The 22834-nt window shown below is 44.1% G+C and overlaps 1 protein-coding gene across 6 annotated transcripts in view; it reads left to right on the plus strand.

Moving 5' to 3' along the window:
- nrp1a (neuropilin 1a) overlaps positions 1 to 22834 on the plus strand; it is a 207158-nt gene that overhangs the window by 114389 nt on the left and 69935 nt on the right. For all 6 annotated transcript variants that reach the window (XM_078537498.1, XM_078537464.1, XM_078537492.1 and 3 more), the window contains exon 8: positions 10867 to 11025. In XM_078537498.1, coding sequence (XP_078393624.1) covers positions 10867 to 11025 — 159 coding nt within the window. The remainder of the gene's footprint in view (positions 1 to 10866; positions 11026 to 22834) is intronic.

A 22834-nucleotide genomic window follows, 5' to 3' on the forward strand; every position in this document is an offset into this window, starting at 1 on the left:
TGTCCATGTTGTAATTTGAAGTGCAGAATTATGTTGATTAAAGAATAACACTGATTTGAAAAGGGGGCTATTGTGCCCCTCCCCATCCAATTTATCACCCCCCCCCCCCCCCCCCCCCCCCCACCTTACATTTACTAGCGGAGATGGTGGCAAAGTGATACTTTCACTAGACTAGTAACCTAGAGGTCCAGGCTAATGCTCTGGGGATATGGTTCAAATCCCACCATGATAGCTAGTCTCAGTAATGGTGACCATGAAGCTCTCAGTGATTGTTGTGAAACCCATTTGGTTTATCAATGTCTTTGAGGGAAGGAAATTTGCCAAGTCTGGCCTACATGTGACTCCAGACCCATAGCAATGTGGTTGACTCTTAGCTGCCCTCTGAAATGATCTAGCAAGTCACTCAGTTCAAGGGCAATTAGAGATGGGCAACAAATGCTGGCCTTGCCAGCGACACCCACATCCCAAGAAAAAAAAGCAATGATGGAGAAGAAGACAATGTCATTTCTGCTAAGCTACTTTTGAGTGACACATTGTAGTGAACAGCAGCAGTAATGAGCTTGAGGCCTGAGGTGAATTAACAAGTTTTATTGCTTAGATATGAATGTGATTATGCATACATGTCAAGCCACAGTTAGAGGATGAAAAACTAAGAGTTTTTATTTAATAAATTGTGCAGTGAAGAGTAATCCAAAACAATAGAAAATAACATGATATCTTTCTGCCTTTGGTAAAGAACAGAAATGATTTCCACTGGGAATTTTCAGTCTGAAAATTCTTAAACTTGACAGAGAGAAGCTAACATGTTACTGGGAGATTTCTAGGTGTCAGTATCCCAGTACAGTGAGGGTGAATTTCCATACTGGGGAGTTCTTCCGTTCATCTGCCTGAACTTTGGGGCATAGCCATGAAAACTCCAGAGAAATGGCGTAGACACTGTTAATGCCATTTTCCTAGGGTTTCTCCAGCTTCTGTGCTGAAGTTATGCTGGTCAGTCGGGGGAACACCGCCCCCTCTGCTCCCCCGCCGAAAATCCACACCTAAAATGTTTGAGCACAGTAAACCTTCTAAATACTGTAGCTAGGCCATGATGGCATGGTGTGTGCTTGTAATGCCATCACGTTAGTAATTCCAGCCAGGCCTCAATTGTACCTTAATAATTAAAAAAAAGGGATTGAATCAATTCACAATTTCTTTAGCCCTCAGGAATTCACTCTCGTGTTCAGTATGGAAGTGCGGCAGTGAGGGTTTTGTAGGAGGCTGTTGCTGACTGTTCCTGAAATTCAGCCTATTCTGAATCTTCCCACTGGCGTGACAGCAACCCTTTAAATCATTTTGCAACAGCTTTGGTATTATAAATAGCACAATTATCATAAACAGTCTCTTGCTGTTGAGAGGTTGGTCATTGTTTTAAACTGTGCCAAGTCATTTCACAGAGAAAAATAAATGTATTTTTATTTATAAATATCCCAAAGAATAAAGAGTCATAATAGCTGTAATGTCACATTCAGGCCTAATCCCCAGAACAAATCTCCTGTCAGGGTAAAAGGTCCCACATCTGTTTTTAGTCTCAGGTCTCATTCTGCTTTTTGTATTGACTTTATAATTTAAAGCACCATTATTATTAATCCTTTACTGGAGGCCCAAGGAAAGGTAAACATGAAATTCATTACTGAATTATTCTATATTGATTCTGATTTGAGGCCATTTTTGAGATGCCAGAGGATTGTCATTTCTTTACATCAGCCATTTATTCAGTGTTGTGTAAAACTGACTTTTTACTTTATGTCCTTTCCCATTACTTAAATGTTCAAGGCATGTGATTGTGGAACTTCATTCTTCCATCTGCACCAACACTGTTTAAAGTTGAAATGTTTTGAAAAGTTGAAAAGTTTTAATGAAAAACTGTCTGTCAACTCTTTTTTAAAAATTTGTTTAGAAACACACAGGCGACAGCACAGAAGGGGGCCATTTGTCCTATTGCATCTGTGCTGGCTCTCTGCAAGAATAACTCAGCTAATTCCACTCCCCAATCCTGTCCCCAAAACCCTGCAAATGTTCTAACATTAGGTACTTATCCAATATGCTTTTGAAAGCCACAGTTGAATCTGTCCCCATCAACATCTCAGGCACTGCATTCCAGGTCCTAACCACTTGCTGCATTAAAAAAAAAGTTTTCTTATATCGCTTTTGGTTCTTTTGCCAATCACCTTCCGTCTGTGTCCTCTGGTTCTCAATCCCTCTGCCAATAGGAACAGTTTCACTCCATCTACTCTGCCTCGATCCCTCATAATTTTGAGCACCTCCGTCAAATCTCCTCTCAATCTTCTCCAAGGAGAACAATGCCAGTTTCTCCAATCTGTCCTTATAACTGAAGTCCCTCATTCCTGTAAGTGCTCTCGTAAATCTTTTCTGCATCCTCTCTACAGCTTTCACAGCCTTCTTAAAGGACATGATACTGAGATCGAACTAGTGTTTTATAAATGTTCATCCTTGGTTCTTCCATGCTTTTGTACTCCACGCCTTGATTTATAAAGCCCAGGATCCCTGTACTTTTTTAACCACTTGCTCAGTCTGCCCTGCCACCTTCGATGATCTGTGTACATATACCTGCATATCTAATAACATAGATCACACCTGTTGTTGTGTCCTACTTTTGTGATTTTTTAAAAATCAATTCTTGAGGAGATGTGAGCATCTTCCCTTAGCCCTTCACCCTCCCTAATAGCCACACACCACTTCATGGGGTAGAATTTTTGGGTCAGCGAGGGGGCGGGGCCCTCTCGCCGACACGTAAAATGACGCATGGTGACTTTGGGTGTGCGTCCCGATGTCACCGCGCGTCATTTAGATTTTCAGTTTGGCGGGCGCGCAGCCAAGTCAGCTGCGTGCTCACCGAACTGTCAAAGGCCTATTAAGGCCTGTTAAAAAACTAATTAAAACAACTAAATGAGCTGCCCATCCAACCCCAAGGTTGGCGGGCAGGCAAAGAACCCAGGCGGTCTTCACATTTTTCATGGAACCTCATCCACGGGCGGGATGAGGTTTCATGAAGTGATTAAAAATTCAAGAAAAATTTTCAAAAAAATTCATTGACATGTCCCAGGAAGGGGACATGCTTTAAAAGTTTTTAGTTTCTTTATTTTGATATTTAAAACTTAAACAAATCTACTTGAGGCACCTCTGTGCCTCAGGGAGATTTCTGTACTCTTTTGCGCGCATGCGCAAAAGAGCGCAGACCCCGACTCAGGGAATACCTACCCCCCCACCCCCCCCCCCCCCACCCCGCCCCACCCACACAGGGAGCGCTCAGCGCTTCTGGGCGAGCATCACGCTGGGCGGGCCTTAATTGGCCTGCCCACGTAAAATGGTGGCGCAGCCCCGATTGGAGGTGCCAATCAGGCTCACGCCTGCCCCTGCCCGCCCCCACACAAGCCCCCCGACGGGGGGAGATTTCTGCCCATCAACTCAGTGCCCTTTCATATAAACAGTCAATAAGTATAAAACACTGTATCCAATATACTTCCTTTCATCTGAAAAAACCTGAAAGGGACCACCTTTCTTTTATCAGCTTGCCTGTGTTATATTTTTGAAGAAAAAGATCTCTAAATGTGCGCAACAAATGTAATTTCCTACTTTGAGTTGTTTTTAGAAATGCATGAGTGTTGTGGCGCTTCAAAGAAGTAACTTTTTGCTGCTAGATGAAGGATACTGATTGTCCATTGGTCAGAGGGAATATGCCCTTTCACTCTAATAATGGTGCCAGTGGAGTTATGAGATCGTCTTAGAAGGGATCTACGCCAAGGAGCTTAAAATCTCCCAACTTATTTTTCAATTCAAATATCTGCCTGGAACCTACATGCTTTTAGGTTTGGCCATAATGTGCTGCAATTTAACATTTTAACTTAAATATCAATAAAAAGTACGTGGGACTTTCATTGGCGGTGCAGGGGCCATTGAAAACTTTTGACTGGGGCAGGCCTGGCACCTATTCCATTCACAGTAAATTCATTTAGAGGGGCCCCTAATTGGCATACAGCAGGAGCTTACCACCCGAAATGCGTGCAAGGCTACCTACACCAACATGGCAGTGCCTGTAATTCAGGTGCTGATAAAGTATGGAGCCCTGAAATTGGGTCTTTTTTTTTGCTTTTGTTGTATGCCCAGAAATGGGCACACCAAGGATCCCAAGATGTTTAAAGCCCCTTATTTTTAAGTAGACCATTACAAAACTATTTGGGGTAATAAGCGACACTCTCCCCACTGGAACGTCACAGAGCAACTGCATTCTTTAGCTAAAGTTATTCAAACATCTTCAAACATCAATGGCACGCTCAGGATAAACGAAAGATAAAGACTAATGCTAGAGTTTGATATATGATAGCTCCTATATCTAGGCTGCACGAAAGGGATGTCACATCTTTAAAGATGGAAGATGAACTAAGCCTTGTGCAGGAATTTGATATAGCCGGAAAGCTTTGAGAGGGCAGGATGCTGGAATTTTGAGGAAATCCCAAGTTGATATGTTCTGACATCCAGATGAATCTTGTTTCCTACAATAATGGAAGTCTGAATGAAGTAGACTTTCCTAGTTATCCCTTTTCCCTACCCAGCCATAGCATATTACAGCATTTCATGTTTTGCAAGCAGTTTTACCCCTACGCCTATCCTGGTGGGTGTTGGTGAATTTAATTCTTTAAGGGCCGCTTTTAGAGAGCCAGACGCCCTTCTAATTTTCTTTCCCTCCCTCTTGGGTCACCGCACATGTTTCTCGCTGAACAGAGGCCGGTGTTTTCTCTGCCCCTTCACCAATGCTACTTTCAAACTGCTTTTTGGGAAATGGACAAGAACAGGCACTTGCAGATGCTCACATTTAAAACAGAAGACAGAGGCTTTTACCATCCTCACAGATGATGGTGCTCAACCAAAATGTGGAGGACCACAGATATGAAGTTCTAACACATCGCTATATAGTAGACATTTTGGTTCACATTTCATTGTTTCCCACAAAAATAATAACATGGAGAGGCTTTTGGCTTCCTAGTGACTCAGTAAATATAGAAGCAAAACTCGAGGTCAATGTAAAGCTTTAGTGTTCAACTTTATCTGGCCACCATTTGGAAACTACTTCCTTGGTTAAAGGAGTTGGAAGGAACTGAGGGGGGAAATAAATGATTACAACTAGATTACAAGGCTCTATAATAACAGAATAAAAAAATCATACAGCATAGAAGGAAGCCATTCGGCCCATGTGCCTGTGCTGGCTCTTTGAAAGAGCTATCCAATTAGTCCCATGCCATTGTTCTTTCCCCATAGCTCTGCAACTGTTTCCTCCATTGAACTAACTACCTTTTGAATGCTATTGCTGAATCTGTTTCCACCACCCTTTCAGGCAACGCATTTCAGATCATCACAACTCACCTGATTTAAAAAAAAAATTCTCCTCATCTCCCCTGGTTTCCTTTGCCATAGCTGGTGCATTGCCCTGAATTTAGAAAGTCACAGAAGAATGTTACAAATGGCAGGGTTTAATGGCCTCCCCCCTGGTGAGTTTGGTGATGCGGTGGGGGAGGGGGGTGGCATTTAATCAGGTGAGAGGTGGTGGATGGGGACCCTGCTGCCTTTCTGCCTCTGCTGCAGTTAGGTCCGTGACAGGAAGGCTCATGGACAGCCTTCCTGCCCCGCCACCAGTTGAGGCCCTTAAGGGGGCAAAGGCACTCTGTGCCTGATTGAGGAACCTGGCAACAGGAAGGTGGGGGGAGGCCTGCTGAGAGCCTTTGTTGCCAATCCCACTCCAGCCCTTCCCTATGACCCCATCCTTCAAACCTGGGCGACCATGCAGCTCTTATGAAATAAAATAAGGGACATTGACTTGGGGGTGGCTGGGACACTGGAGACTGTGAGTGAAGGGCGGTGCCAGTGACCATGAGAACAGGGGGAGGGGTGCTGGTGACCCATGAGAGTGGAGGGGAGGGTGCTGCTCAGCATGGTAGTGGGATGGTAGGAGGACACCTTAACAAGATCCCAGAGCATTGCTTCTCAAACTATAATAATCTAATACATCATAGAAATAGAAAAAAATGGTTCGTACAACTGCTCTTACTTCATATACTTATCTTGATTTCAGTCAAGCACTCATACTCCCCATTGACAGAAGACTCAGTGAAGCCCCTCTCATCCAGTTTCTTGGCCCAGGATGGCTGCACATTCTCCCTGCTGCATTGCCCCCTAAATGTCAGCCACATATGCTCCCGGTTGCACATTGCCCCCTATAAAGATGGCGGCTGCACATAATTCCCGCTGCATATTGCCTCCTAGAAAAATGGCTGCCTGCTTCCAAAGCCACCTTGTGGCCGTTGGCAGGACTGCGGCTGTGCAAATGTCTTTCGAAGTACGGGACAAATGTAGTCCTGGGAAGAATAAGGGTTGTGGGACAATGAGCTAAATTACGGCACGATCCCATAGAAAATAGGACAGTTGGTCAGCCTACTGCAAACCCCTCCCGCCATCACTCATAGAATTGCCAACCCTCTGGGAATAGCTAGGAGTCTACCTCAATCAACATCAATCTCCCAGTGGCCAAAGAAAGCATTCAGATTGAAATGCGCCTGCTTCCTTGTTTGCCAGTGTTCAGCCTATGTATGTACACGATGATGTCATCATGCGCCATGCCATCAGCGGCAAAGAGAGCAGGAGAAACTCTCATCTGTGTTTAAAAGCAAAATACTGCAGATGCTGGAGATCTGAAATGAAAACAGGAAGTGCTGGAAAAACTCAGCATGTCTGGCAGCGCCTGCGGAGAGAGAAACAGAGTTCATGTTTGAGTCCAGTATGACTTCTTCAGAACCGAACTGGGTTGGGCTCGAAACATGAACCCTGTTTCTCTCTCCACAGATGCTGCCAGACCTGAGTTTTTCCAGCACTTTAGGTTTTCATTTCTCATCTGCGTTTGTTTGGTCTGTGCCACCTTTAGTGCAGGTAGCTGACACTACGTGTGCCCCTCTGAAGGGACTTCCCCCTCAGTGCTTTGCTTGATGGTGGGAGGGAAAAACTTCTGATTGGGAGACTCATTCATTGAGGCAACATTGGGGAGGGGGGGTGGCGTGGGCTGGTGCTTTGAAAATAAAGTCATAATGAACAGGCTTATTCCCTGTTTTCCTGAACCGCATATGGGATTTGCACAACATTTCCAAGGTGATGCATTACATTTTGAGTGGCAGTGACCCCCCCCCTGCAGATGGAATGTTGCCTGGGCCACGTGCTGTGGTGGAACATTCCAGTCCCAGGCCCGTGCTTTGGGGGAAGGTTCTGGTGTTGGTACTGGCCGGAGCGGTGCAGCTATGTGTCTTGTCCCATTTGTCCTCTGGGATCTGTCACTCACATACACAGAGAGGGAGCCAGGTTAGTGAGCAGCCACTCTGCTGAAACTAACCCCATCGCCCTTTACTGAAATGGAGTTTGTGTTCCGTCTCACTGACTCATTCCGGGAAGGTGCCACCGGTTCAGAAGTCTGTGGTAGAGCTCTGCTCTTGAGCAGAAGGTAAGAGAAACTCACAGATTTGAGTGGAATATTTTTCTCCCAGTATATAGAACGTATTCATTTAATTGCACCTGACCACCTCCTGGACACTTTTACACTCCAGAGGGTTGAAACTTTGCCATCATTTCCTGCATTGAAATATCAGAAAAATTTCAACCAAGCTTCTTTGAAACACAATGCAGCTTGTTTTTTTAAAATAGTTTTCATGCCACGCCACCGGCTCTCAGTGACGCCACTTGCTGGAGCTTTCCATGATGTCACTTCCGCTGACCTTTCCCGGAATATGTCCAGCCAGAGTTGGCAACCCGAATCACTCACCTGCACCTAGGTCCATGGGTGATCCTGGGCCTCAAGTGGACGTAGTACCAGCAGCAGCCAACCACCCTCCTGGTGGTGCTGCAGAGAAGAGCTCCTGGCCTCTGATTGGACAACACCTCTCAATGGGTGGGGCTTCTAACGCCCTGGGTCCTTGATTCTAGGGAAGGCCCGTCGTTGCCCAATTAAGCACCCTACTGGAACTTAATTCGGCGGGCCTTCCTGAAAACAGGCGACACAAGGCTCTCGCCAGCTCTCCAACCAGTGGGTGAAACCCCTGTTGCCTCTTAAATACCGCCTACCGCCTAATATATCACCAATTAAGCGTTTATATTTTAGCAGCAGACACCTCCTACTGAGCTCCGTTTCCACCAATGTACTGCAGCTGTAGTATGTACTATCTATAGGATACCCTGTAGCAAGACCTTAAGATTACTTCCACAGCACCTCCAAGCCCAAAGAGCTCTACTACTGCAAACAACAAGAGAAGCAGGCTCATGTACGTTCCACTCCAAATCAAACACCATCATGGCTTGAGCATATGCTGCTAGTCTTTCATTATCACTGGGTCACAATCCTGGAGTTTCCTACTTAATACCAGCATGGCAGCACGATTGGCACAAGGACTTGCAGCAGTTGAATGAGACAGCCCATCACCACCTTCTCAGGATAAGTAGGCACAGGCAACGAATGTCCAGTGCAGCATTGGAATCTTCAAATCAGGCATATGTTGTCAGAGACTCCCCACTGAGGTGCTAACTCCACTTAAATCCACTCACTGGATGTCTATTTTGTCCCTCATTACCCGACCACTGAGTGAATAGCCTTGAGGACAAATTGCCTTAGTAAATGCAACTCCTATTTGTTGCATTTGGAATGGCACACAGGGGTCAGAAGTCAAAGAGGAGCCTGTGACCTAGTTATCCACCTACCCAGCTGAAAAAATAATGCGTTTATGTATTTGGCTATGGTTGTTCAGAGTTATCACAGAGTAAATGATCCAGACAATACTAAAAGAGGTACATTGCTTCAGTTGATTTCATTTCTGATATGACTTTCCCCATTTTAATTTTCAGACGTACTTTTGAACAGATAAAAGCTCTAAAATCAAAAATTCAGCATGCACGAAGGAATTCTTCCAAAAATTCTCAAAACAAATGGAGCTCAGCTCATACCCAAGTGACTATATAAAAGTTAACTGCTGTGAGGCGCCAATACATAAAAAATCTTTAGCTCAGTACCCGCTGTGCCAAAATGATGGATTATCTGCTTGGCCTAACCACAAATATCGTTATTAGCTCCTATTATATTACATTTACAGTTCGGTTCCCCTGTCTTACAGAAGTTGAGATCCAAGGAAAACGAGGCACCTTGTGCACTTGCTGTCTGGGCTGTGTGCCCCTATGCAATCCAGGTAGTTGACAATATGTTGCAGCTTGAACTCTGCAAAGGAAGGGAATCGGTAGCATTTATGTTTCATTTCCCTTGTATGTGAATCCAAATGATGACCAGATGTGTGACTTGCACACATAAACAAGGCTCCTACTAAGCTCCTTCTCAGGCCAAGTTTGAACTGCATTTTCTTAATATTATTTTAATTGGAACTTTATGTAGAATCATACATTTGGGCAATGTGAAAGGCAAATGAAGTGTCAGGAGATGGTGAATAAATAATAAGAAATAAAAACCGAACAATGCACCTCCATTAATATGTTGGACACTTGTACCTGCTTTGTAATACAAAAGTCACTTGTTAATTGTTTCCCGTGCTCTTGTTTTGAGCTCCCCATGGCCATATTCTTCTATATTGTTCTTTCCCTCCCTCAACGGGAGCTGATTAGGAATAGCTTCTCTGTAGCTTTTAGTATTATGGAGCTACTTTGATCATCTGCTTAAATAGGTCTTTTAATATAAAAGCCACTCACATCTGAAGCTGGGTTATTTCAGTGGTGGGATTTCTACCCAAACTTTTGGAAAAATATTGTTCCCTTTTGAGTTCATGAATTGCTGCATCTTTAGTTAAACCAGACACACAGGTGAGCTTCACTCCAGCTGAAAACCTCGAGTGGCCTCCTTGTTTAAGTAAGCTGGGAAGGTTTAATCTCTGACACATTAATGTCAGGTCTTGGAGCACCCACAGAATTGACAATCAAGCAAGCAGTGAATTCATGAATAAATAAACCAGGTCTTCCAGTGAATGAATTACATGACAGGCACACACACGGCACATAAACACACAGGCCTGAATTTTCAGCTCGGCGGGCCCAGGATCGGCCGGGAATCAGACCGTCGACCATGGTCAGCCCCCAGCTGCGATTTCACCCAGGCCGGCCAATTAACGGTGAAGCGCTGCCAGGGTGGGGGCGGGAGGAGGGTGGGCGATGATGTCAACACGTGTGCGGGCAAGCACTGAGAGAAAGCTCCCTGAAGGCAGAGGGCTGCCTCAGGGAGCTGCAGACCCGAAAATGCTCCAATAACATTTTAAAAAGCAGAAAGAAAATGTCCGAGCAATCAGGCACCTGAAAATATAGCTGATAAAAACGCTGCCCTCAAGATTTTTATTTTTATTTTATTTCGTAGCAGAAACCTCATCCCACCCTCGGATGAGGTTTGATGAAAAATGTAAAGGTCGCCCGGCCGATGCGCCCGTCCACCAACCGTATTGTTGGACGGGCAATGATGTCGGGACGCTCGCCTGACATCATCTCTCGCGCTTCACGCCCGATCGGGTCAGGTCCGCGCCCGCCCGCCCGATCAACGTAAAATTCAGCCCATAAACACTGCACGGTAGCTGAATGCATATTTGACCATTGCGCACACTGTAGCAAATGAGCAAGAAACTCACTACTGAATCACCAGACAGTTTTGTTTTAATATTTAAAATTTCACTTGACTGTTTGAAAACGTTAATGAGAGTTGGCGCTGTATTAATACAGGTGACCAGTATTATTGTGTAATGTAACAAGTTACACTAATCTCTAACAAGCTGTGGCTGCTTTTGGTTGTTGCAGGTGGACCTGGGATTCTTGCAGCATGTCTCTGCCATAGCAACGCAAGGTGCTGTCTCCAAAGAAACTCAGCGGGAGTATTTCGTCCAAACATACAAAGTGGATGTCAGCTCCACTGGTGAAGACTGGATAACTGTGAAAGAAAGGAGTAAACAACCAAAGGTATGTTGTTCAAACAATCCTTTACTATAAATACGTCGGCAAAAGTGCTCTTTTGAAAAAGAAATGCACGATATGAAAGTTGTCATTCGATTTGTTTGTTCCTTGAAATGCTAACTTTAGAGGACACAGCTGATCTTTTATCCATGTCTGTGACAGGAGCATGAATTGCTGCTCCTTTAAGTCCTGAATTAAAGTTACCCTCCACAGTTAGAAAAGCTAAATCTGACCTACTAAAGGCTAAAATTCTCCAGATTCCCACATCGGAGAGGATTGTATATTGGATCTAAACATATAGATAAGATTAGTGAAATCTGATTTTTTTTTTTGGTTAATGGAATATGCATAAGGGATGTGCAGCAAGCAAATGGATTAAATTACCTCGCCATCCCTCCTCCTGACAGCTGAGGCCTCACGTTTTAAGCAAGACAGTTATCCATGATTGAATGGGATTGTATTTTTATTATCAATGGATTCCTTTACTGTATACATTTTGAAATATAAGATATTTGGAAATGTAAACATTAGGCACAAATTGCCACAAAAGAATAAAAACACCTCATATATAACCTTAGGCAATAACCTCCTCCTCAAAGGAATGAGAAGCTCACACTTTTTTAATGCTAGTCTACATTTATTTTCTTCAGTAGGCCATTAGCAGCAACAACAAGCTTCATTTATAGAGCTTCTTTAACACAATGGGGAGAATTTTCTCCCCATCGGGGGGGGGGCTGAGTGGCCGTGATCACAGCATGCCGCCATTTTACATGGGCGGGCCAATTAAAAGGCCCGCCTAGCATGATGTGCGCCCGGAAGCGCTGTGCGGGCAGAGGTAGGAGGGAGAGTCGGGGCCTGATTTTTAAAAATTATTTGGACATGTCCCCTCATGTGACAGTGTCACATGAGCTGGGACATGCCTATGAATTTTATTAAAAATTTTTATTAAAGTTTAAAAACCTTCATGAAACCTCATCCCGCCCGTGAATGAGGCTCCATGAAAAATGCAAAGGCCGCCTGGGCTCTTTGCCTGCCACCAACCTTAAGGTTGGATGCACAGCTCTGTTAATTACTTCAATTGCTATTTAAATGGCTTTAATAGGCCTTTGACAGTTCGGCGGGCGCACAGCCGACTCCGGTGCGCGCCCGTCGAGCTGAAGATCGGAATGACGTGTGGTGAAGTCAAGTCGCATGCCCGACATTTTACATGTCGCTGAGCAGGGCCCACCCCTGCTCGCCAACCCGAAGATTCTGGCCAATGAAACATCTCAAGGCGCTTCACAGGAGCATTATAAAACAAAGTATGACACTCACCCACATAAGGAAATATTAGGTCAGATGATCAAAAGCTTGATCAAAGATAGATTTTAAGGAGTGTCTTAAAGGAGGAAAGGGAGGTAGTGAAATGCAGAAGTGTAGGGAGGGAATTCCAGAGCTTGAGACCTAGACAACCTGAAGGCATGGCTACCAATTAAAATTAAGTGATTAAAATTGGGAATGCACAAGAGGCCAGAATTAGAGGAACACAGATATTTCAAAAGATTATGGGGATGGAGGAGATTACAGGGATAGGGAGGGGCAAGGCCATGGAGAGATTTGTAAAAAAATTGATGAGAATTTTAAAATCAAGATCTTGCTTGACCAGGAGCCGGTGTAGGTCACAAGCACAGGAGTGATAGGGAAATGGGACTTGCTGTGACGGGGACAGCAGAGTTTTGGGAGATCTCAAGTTTATGGAGGGTAGAATGTGGGAGACCAGCCAGGAGTGTATTGCATTAGTCAAGTCTAGAGGCAGTAAAGACATGAATGAGGGTTTCAGCAGCACATCAGCTGAGATGGCGGCAAAGTCGGGTGAAGTTATGGAGGTGGAAATAGACAGTCTTCATCGATGGTGCAAATATAAGGTCAGAAGCTCATCGCAGGATCAAATGTGACACCAAGATTGCAACCAGACCAGCTTAACCTCAGATTGTTGCCAGGGAAATGGATGGAGTCAGTAGCTAGGGAACAAAGGTTGGGCAGGTGTCTGAAACAATGGCTTCAGTCTTCCCAGTATTTAATTGGAGGAAATTTCTGCGCATCTAGTATTGGATTTCAGATAAGCAGTCTGATAATCTAGCAGGAAGAGTTGAGCGAGGTAGTAGTGATGTTGAGCTGGATGTCATCAGTGTACATGTGTCTGTTCCTATAAATCTTTATCTAACTGGAACCAAATGATCCCCACTTCCCATAATCTGCAATGGGTACCCTGACCACCCCCCCCACACTCCCCATACAAAAAATCATCCTTAAATTTTACTTCTCCCCATTTGTCAAGATTAGTCACATTTATACTTAGGCGTGAACAAGATAGAAAACGTCGTGAGATGATACCACCGATCGTACAAATCTTCAGTCTGTCAGGTAATTAATAATTGTAGTAATTTTAGTATTCAGCTCAGAATTTGATTCGGAAATCCATGTCGTCAGTGGCTGGCCCTTGATTGGAGGATGACGTCTTCTCAGGTTTGCAGGTTCTGCCATGGATCTTCATGTGACTGAACAAGCCGATTCTCAACCTGCAGATCATTGGGCCAATGGGGCAGGATGTCCCACAAGGCAGTGGGATCCGGAGTGCAGGTTTTGCTTCCTTTTCTTAACTTCCTGGTTACCACTCTGCCTCATCATTAAGACGTTGTGACTCAAAACATGTTGTAGCTTGATGGACAAGTTGTCATTGTTTTGAACAGTTGGTATCAAGCTCCTCCCAGTCATTACTGTCAATGCTGCTGCACTTCCAGGAGAGCTTCAGAGTGTCTTTGAAGTGTTTCCTTTGTTTTTTCCCTGGAATGTTGACCATTTGACAGTTGAGAAAACTGGGCCTGGCAAGGAAGACACTTTTCGGCCATGCGGATAGAGTGTCCAGTCTATTGTAGTTGATTCTGCAGGAGTTTTGTCTGGAGCTTGTGGAGCTGGCTTCAAGAAGGAGACTACGTCCTTCAACGGTCCTTCCATTGAATCTGATGGATGTGGCAGAGGCATTGCTGATGGAATTCATCTCGCGCTCATGTAACACTAATACACAGCCCAGGTCTCACTGCAGTACAGGAGTGTGGTGATGACAACTGCTTTATACTCTGGGACTTCTGTTGACTTGCGGAGGTCTTTATTGTGAAATACTCGCTGCTGTAGTTTGTAGAAAGCTGAGCTGGCGCAGCTGACCTGGTGTTGGATCTCCTTGACAATAGCGGCCTTTTGAGGGAATTGGCTGCCAAGGTATGGTCTTCAAAGCTGGTGGGCTTTTGTTGATGTCACGACCCCATGCACTCATCCTACTTGGGAGGATAAAGAACCCCCCCCCATCGGTCCCCCACCCACCCAATAACTTCAGGAACACGACAATCCTAACTCTCTTTAAGAAAGGAGATAAATCATGCTGTGGAAACTATCGAGGTATTTCCCACTTATCCATAGCAGAGAAAACACACATTCTCTGGAATCACCAGCTTCCTGTGACTGAGAAAATTGTCCCAGAGATAGAGTGTGACTTCAGACCTTCCAGAGAAACCTCTGACATGGTCTTTGTTGGCAGACAAATCCAAGAAAAATGTCAAGAAAAAGACCAGGAACTCTTCATTGCATTCACCGACCTGACCAAAGCATTTGGCTCAGTAAATTGTGAGACTCTGTGGATTGTGCTCCAGACAGTTGGATATCTAACATTTGTAATAATCTAAGCGCCACAGTGAAATCTGCACATTCAGCTGAGATGATGTTCCTTGTCCAACCACATCAGGAAGGTATTGGTTGATTGGCTACTGACCTCCTTCTTGTAGCACTTAATGCTAAGCCTATGCATAGCATTAGGAAAACTCCATTAATTTATAATCAAATGAAAGAGCCTGGAATAATTGAGACCTGGACAGTTCTCACAAGACAGAATGAGGAAAGACAATTCTGATTTTCTGTCCTTTTGGCCTCCTGTATTGGCAGACACAAGACATTTTTTTGATGATCAAAGAACTAGCCAGCTTAACAAAGCTATTCCATAGTATGGAGATCTGTTCAAACAAAGCCGATCTTTTACTGGCGGTACGCTGGCCTTTCGGGTCTCTCAGTGCCCACTAGCACTGCTTGATTTAAAATCCAGCCTCTGGAGACCAAACACGACATGAAAGAAAAAGCCATGGGGCTGGGAATGGGGTCCAGATGTCAGGCAATCAAGGAAGAATTTAACAAGTTTAAACATATATTTTGACAAGGCTTGTGGAGCTACAATTTCTTATACTCCAGAGATAAGAATGTGGAGAGCTACAGAATTCACACTAAAATTGTTTAAATTGTCAGTATCTTGTTACCCTGTGTCAAAAATGTGCATTATAGGAACATTGTCTCATTGGTGGGCCATGATTAAGTTTGATTTTAAGACTGGAATTCTGTCACTTTGGTCTACAGCAAAGAACATTTAATCAATTTAATTCACAGGAGTTATTCACCCTTCCATTCTACGAACAGAGAACCCATCAGATTTCTAAGTATGAGAATACAGATGCATTAACATGAAACCTTCGCTAAAGAACAACATCCTAATTTAAAACTGATCACATTTCTACAGTATATACCTGGAAATGATTGCTGCCAATATTAGCCAGCGGGTGCTTAATGCATTCACATGACCTCCCTCTGTTTGCTGTTTTAACAGGCATTAACACTTGTAAAATAATCTGAGGCTCTAATGTGAATCATTAAGCAGATTAATCACAAATCCTTTTATTTGAATAAACTCAAGCCACCTGTAAACTCTTAACTTAAATGCAACTAATTGAAAGATAGTCTCAACTGAAATCTTCTGTGAAGTAATGAGTGAATTATTACCAAAATGTATCTTAAAACAGTTTAAGAGGTATTGTTGCATACTCCTGGGTGTTAAAAGCTTTCATGTGAAACTCAGAATCACTTTATTGTGTGAGAAAACACAATGGGGCAGATTTAATCAATCTGAATTGTTTTCAAACGCATCAATATGAAATTGTAATTGTTTCAAACAATCCCTAGGCGTAGCAGTCTGCTATAAGGTACAGGTGCCATTCTCTTTAGATGAAGATCATGCTACCTACTGTGGAATATGAAGAGGGAGAGCTTCCGAGGGTCTTTGAAATGTTTTCTTTGTCCTCCCCTGGACCACTGGGTGCTCCAGCTGTTGCGTTGAGGAGCTCTGGCATTGGATGCCTTGAGAAAACAGGACCTGCTGAGGAAGCTGTTTTTCGGCCATTTGGACATGGTGTCCAGTCCTTCAAAGCTGATTTTTCAGGAGTTTTGCCTGAGCGCTTATAGAGCTGGAGAAGGACATTAGCATTCGTCTGACAGTCCTCCCACTGAATCCACAGGATGCAACAGGGGCATTGCTGATGGAGTTTCTCTAGCGCTCTCATGTGTCACTGATAGACAGTACAGGTCTCACTGCAGTACAGGAGTGTGGTGAAGACAAAGGCTCTATACACTAGACTTTTGTTGTCTTGTAGAGGTCTTTGCTGTCAAACACTCACTGCCTAGTTTATAAAAGGCTGAGCTGGCGCAGCTGATCTGTTGTTGGATCTCCTCGTCAATGCTGGCCTTTTGAGAGAGGTGGCTGCCAAGGCATAAGAAGTGCTCAACATTTTCCAGAGTCTCTCCTTCAACATATAGAGGAGGTAGAATGTTTGGCTGACCAGGCGTGGGTTGATAAATGAGTTTTGTTTTGGCATCATTCAAGCACAGGCTGAGTTTCTTGTGTGCAGAATTGAAGAGATCGAAAGTGATTTGTAAATCTGGTGCAGAGTGGGCAACGACACCGCAGTCATCTGCAAACTGTAGATCACAGGCATCTATGGTGGTCAGTTTAGTTTTGACATGGAGGCAACTGAGGTTAAAGAGTTTTCCATCTAGATGGTATTTAATACTCACACCAGAGGGCATTTGATCTTTGATAATGTGATAGGCACTGTCAGGTAAATTATAAGTCATATGGGGCCTATCACACAGCCTTGCCTGACCCTGGTGTGGATTTTTAAGGTGCCTATTTCAGATCTCCCACTCAAGACAGCTGCAGGTATATCACCATGAAGCAGTTGCAAGATTGTGATGAAGTTTCCTGGACATACAAATCTTTGGAGCACAATCCACAGAGCCTCGAGATTTACTGAGCCAGATGCTTTGATCAGGTCAATGAATACAATGAAGAGTTTCTGATGTTGTTCTTGACATTTTTCTTGGATTGTCTGGCAACAAAGACAATGTCAGATGTTTATCTGAAAGACACAGTGTCACTGGGAGGATCCCCTCAGTCACAGGAAGTAGGTGATTCAGGGAAATGCGCGTCAGGATTTTCCCTGCTTTAGAGAAGGGGGAACCTCGATAGTTTCCACAGCATGATCTATCTCTCTTCTTGAAGATAGTTAGAACTGTCTCATTCCTGATGTCTGTTTATTTGTGGGGGGTGTGAGGGGAGTTCTTTTCCTCCCAGATCCGTAAGATGAATGCATGGAGCACTGAAGTGAGCAAAAGCCAACCAGCTTTGAAGACCTCAGCCGGAATACCGCCAGGGCCACAGGCTTTGTTGTTTCCCATCCATTTGATTGCTTATTGCAACCCTCCCATCAATGGTGGTTCACCCTCGGGTTCTTGCACAGGGTACTAGGGGAATCGCTGGAGAGAATCAGCTGCCACTGTGGATGCACAGTTGAGTTGTTTGAAAATGTTCTTTCCAGCATTGACAGATGGCATTGTCACCCTTACGAAGGGAAACACCACCCTGTGAGTGAACGGGATTTTGTCCATTTGTCCTTGGTCTATAGATGTCCCTCGTGGCTTGAAAAAAGATTCGCATGACATGATGGTCAGCATATTGTTGGCCTCGGCCTTTCTCTTCTCACATCACTTCCTTTATCTCTCTGGCAGAAGCCTGCATACGACTTTGTTTAATATGGGGACCTTGGGGCTCCATCTTTGTGCACATGATCTTGATGGGTTGATGGTCAGATTTTGGGGATGTGTCGAACCCTGATGACCAGAACCATCTTGCTGCTACAGCCTTCTGTGAGACGCACAGCCTTCTTTCACCTGTTCTGCTGGTGAGGACTCTATGGACTGCACTTTGTCCGGCACCTTACTACCATGGGCGGCAAGGAGCTTCCAATGGCATTGCTCAAGGGATCATCGGAGCGCACGAGTCTCTCCACCACGTCAAGGTGGCGATCCACGGAGGACTTACCTCCTTCGCACTGTACTGAAATGTCAGGTTGGATTACCAGCTCAAGTCCTGGAGTGGGTTTAAATCCACACAACCTACTGACCCGAAGGTGTCTAACTGAGCCAAGCTATAAATTCTGGCCAAGTGATACGTTGTTTTTTCAAAAATAGCCTGAATTAACTTCTATCTCTGCTCATTCTGTAGTAATTTTTTATCCTCATTCCATGCGCAGTAGTTTAGTGGAGTGGTTCTCCTAACATTCTGCAACCAGTGAACAATTTTCATTCAATTCAAATCAAGGTCAGGATTTACTGTCCGTCCCTAGTTGCCCTGAGAAAGTGATGGTGAGTAGTTTGCACATGTTAATGTGGGACTGGGGTCACATGTTGGCCAGAGCAGGAAAGGATAGCAAGTTCAAGTCCCTAAAAGGATATTTGTTGGATTTTTACAACAACCTTAACAGCTTCGAATTACTTTTTCAAACTGAATTCATATTCTCAAACTGCTGTATTGGGATTTGAACTCAAATTCCAGACCCTGGTACTGGTATGAGTCCATAAATTAGCCACTATGCTACCCTGCCCCAATAGTTGATGCTGTCTATAATTCAGCATAATAAGGCCCACTACAGTGAGTGATTTTAAAAGCAAAATACTGAGGACGCTGGAAACCTGAAATAAAAACAGAAAGTGCGGAAATACTTGTCAAGTCTGGCAGCATCTGTGGAAAGAGAAACAGAGTTAATGTTTTGAGTCAAATATGGAGTATTTCCAGCACTTTCAGTGAAAGGTTTTATTCGATATTCATTGCGGAGCAAAATAATAGCAGTTAGATACAGACTCAATTCATGGGTCTGTGGTTGGTAGTGAAATAATGTACTCCCTTGGGATGCGCACTTATTAATTCTTTAGACATTTCTTCAATGTTCGGCCTTTTTGTGGTTGCTTTGGGTTGGGAAGATCAATTTTAATTTCTTCTTCCTGTTGTTAAATTCTGTATTATCACCATATAACTCAAACAAAAGTTAGCATGGAAAATTAACAATCTTAGTGGCATCATTGTGCGGGTGTTATGTATATGTCACCACCTCACGCAGTGATGACATTTCATGATTATAGTTATTTTAACAACTTCATGATCAGGATTTTTCAGATGGCGGGTTTCCTTTCCCGCCATCTGAGGATTCGGTGGCAAATCCAGTGACGTCAATACTGTCTGCCCCGCAGCCGTTTAATGCTCCAATGAACATTAATTGACTGAGGGTGGGACTTCTGTCCCTCACTCGGTGGGGGGGAAGTCCCGCCTCAGGGAGCTGACGGTCAATCTGATTGGCCGGCAGCTCTCTAGTCCCAGAAGCTGCAATGGACAGGACTGGGACTACAAGCAGCCCCCAGAGTCTAAGCCATGGGAGTCCAGGGCCAGATAAGTGTGGGGACCTCAGGGCGGTGAGGGGAGGTGAGGGCTAGAAGGATGGGCAGAGGGATGTGGGAGTGTTGGTGGAGAGGTCAGGGCGGGAGGAAGCACCCTCTGGGGCCAGTCCTTTTGTGGGAAGGTGACCGATGTTAAAAGGAGGCTGCTGATGGACAGACTCCATCCCCCCCCCCACCCCAGGCCCCCTTCTTGCTCGAGGTCTGAGCAGGGTCACATTTTGGACCTACACCTTATCTCTGAACTCCTCCCAGCAGCCTGACGATTGAGGCCTGGCGGGAAACGGCCCTTAATTGGTCACTTAAGAGCCTCCCCCACTGTTAAATTGTAGACAAGTTGGAGCTGGCGAAAGCACAGCAGGAAGACCATCCAGAGAATTTTATGTCCACCACCGCCCAACCCCCTTACAAACCCGATGGCAGGGGAACGTAAAACTCTACCTCATCAATTGGAGTGTTTCCTTATCAGGAAAAGACAGACGATTCATTGGTCTAACTTCTAATAAAAGGGACTTGCACACTGTCGATGTGACTGTGACCAAATTAATGCAGCAGCTCACTACTCCAGTATCAGTAACAGCTGTACAGAGAAGTAGAAGTAAACCAGTTGACTGGTTGGAGTTTCCTGCACGTCTCCGCAGGAACACAATTAGCTATAAATAGAGATCTTTATCCAGCCTGGGATTTGAGTTCCGCCACAGCTGATAAAGCTTCAAGATAGTGGACAATATATCCTGAAGTAATCCCACTTCGACAACACACTAAAGACATGGAAAATGTTGAGAATCCTCAGTGCTGATTATACTAAGAAACTATTTTAGTCCTAAACACCATTCTTCTCTCTGGAGACCAAAATTCAAAATAGGTTTTAGTGATGTCTGATAAAGATCTAATTTCTTACTGCTGACTGTTAAATACCTCAAACAAAAGAAAAGATCCATCTGCCTCAGGGTAGACTTCAATAGATATCAGTCCACGATGCTAAATTGCAGTAAGAGCTGAGATTCGTTTGGACTGAAAAATTGAAATTATCAGAGTTGTGTCGTGCATTGAAGGGCATTCTTCTTAGGCCCAGTTTGAGCAGCAGTGGGAGTGCCTTTTATAATCGCAGCACCTCACAGAATAGGCAGCAATAATTCATACTGGCAGCAAGTTAAAATTAAAATGTTCTCTAAATTTTTCCTTTCCCTGAGTTTTCTCTCGTTTTTGTTCCTTCTCTCCTAAATACGATTAATTTAAGATAACAATTTTAGCGTCAGCTGAGGATCAGTTAGTTGTGCTGTTGGATCTGAGTCACAAGGTTCTGGGTACAAGTCCTACTCCAGAGACATAAACACAGAAATCAAAGCTGACACTCCAGTGCAGTACTGAGGGAAAGCTGCACTGTCAAAGGTGCAGCCTTTTGGATTAAATGTTAAACCGAAGCTTTGTTTGCCTTCTTAGGTGGTCATAAAAGATCCCATGATGCTATTTTGAAGATGAGCAGCAGTTATTTCCCACTGTCCTGGTAATTACCCAGAAGCATGGGGAGCCTGTAGTTCCCCAGTAGTTTTGTCCATGGTAACACACTTCAGCCAATCATAATCAACTTACCAACCAATCAGCGCCCCTTTTCTCCTATGGTATAAATTGTTGTGATCATTTAAAATTTGGCATTCTTGCCTTTGTCCTGATGAGTGCAAGATGAAAAGATTTAGCAACATGTCTCTCTTTTCAGCAATATTCAAGTTCTGTACAACAAAGTAATTTCTGATAAGTGCCTTGAATTAAACATTCCATGTCCCAGATTTTTGCCAAGTCAGGCCTATTTGGGAGGCATTTTAAAATGGCAGGTGGGGCCCAATTCTGGGATTCATGACCCCATTCTCATTTCTGGCAATTTTCACCAGCACAGAATAACGGTGCTGCTGCACGTCCGCATGCAGTGCTCCTACCCTTGCCGGCTCATTAAATATTAAGCATAAATAAACATTGTTTACTGAGACATACTTTAGCTATCCTTGGAACTCAGCCATTCATTCATTCATAATGAAGCCATCTGGCAACTGTATCAACAAAAATGGGCTGAACTGATGGCCATTATGAATGCTTGGCTGAACTCCAAGAATGAAAAAGCGGCTTGCCTCTGAACAAGCAGTGTTTATACAGCTGCAAAGGGAGAGGCAGATTTGTTTGATTGATACCTTGTAATAACCTGCTATTTCTTTGAAGAGTTTTTTTCACTTCCTGTGTGTTTACACAGGATCAAGAGGTCTGAAGTGATAAAAGCATTTGACATTGATACTATGGCTGGGGTTTTCTGCCCCTGTTGCGGTAGGTGTGGCGAGCCAGCCAAAAATCCATTGATTTTGGCGGGACTGGAAGATCTCACCAGACCAGAAAATCCTAACCTATGAACGTTTGTGGTTGATTGACTCTTTTATGATGTTGTAAGCTGAGCAGTTTATTTCAAATGATCTTTTCAAAGCTTCTGTTCATTGTGTTAGTTTCAGGATTATTGTAAAGACTTGTCAAACTTCACAATGGTTCATTGCTTCTCTATATAGTGGATACTGAGAGAGTGGGTATGGAGGATGCATGGGGGCATTGAAGAGGCTGGAGGGATATATGAGGGGGTATGTGGTGGGGGTGAGGGCATGAGGGATGAGGGTTTGAGGGCATGACATTCATCATTACAACTGGATCAATGTCCCAGTAAGTGGAGGCGGGCTTTCCAGCCTGCTGGCCTCGCCATCTGTCTGTCTCCATTGTCACCTTGGACCTGCGCCCAGAGGCTGCAGGCCTGACTCCATCCCACCCCACCTCCTCATGCAATGGGTGGGGGCCTCTTAATGAAGGTGACTTTTCGAATTAGGAATTTTGTTGACACCCGATACCCACCTTCTTCACGAACTTCCAGCTCCATGTATGGATAAATGCATTGTATTGTGTAGTGCTGAGCTTTACAGACCAAGATATTGCTACAACCCTCATAGAGATTAATAACTACATGAAATATTCAAACTTCCAATTAATAGCTAAAAGAATGACCTGAGAAGATTTCATATTTTAAAACTTTTATTGTAACAAATGAATAAAAAGGCAGTATTGACTGTACCCTATTTTGCTTTGTAGGCAACTTATGCCTTAAACGACAGAAAGGAATGTCCCCTTTTTATAATTATCACACATTGCACTCTCC

The sequence above is a fragment of the Cetorhinus maximus genome, chromosome 3, assembly GCF_964194155.1.
Source record: "Cetorhinus maximus chromosome 3, sCetMax3.hap1.1, whole genome shotgun sequence".
Classification (NCBI taxonomy): domain Eukaryota; kingdom Metazoa; phylum Chordata; class Chondrichthyes; order Lamniformes; family Cetorhinidae; genus Cetorhinus; species Cetorhinus maximus.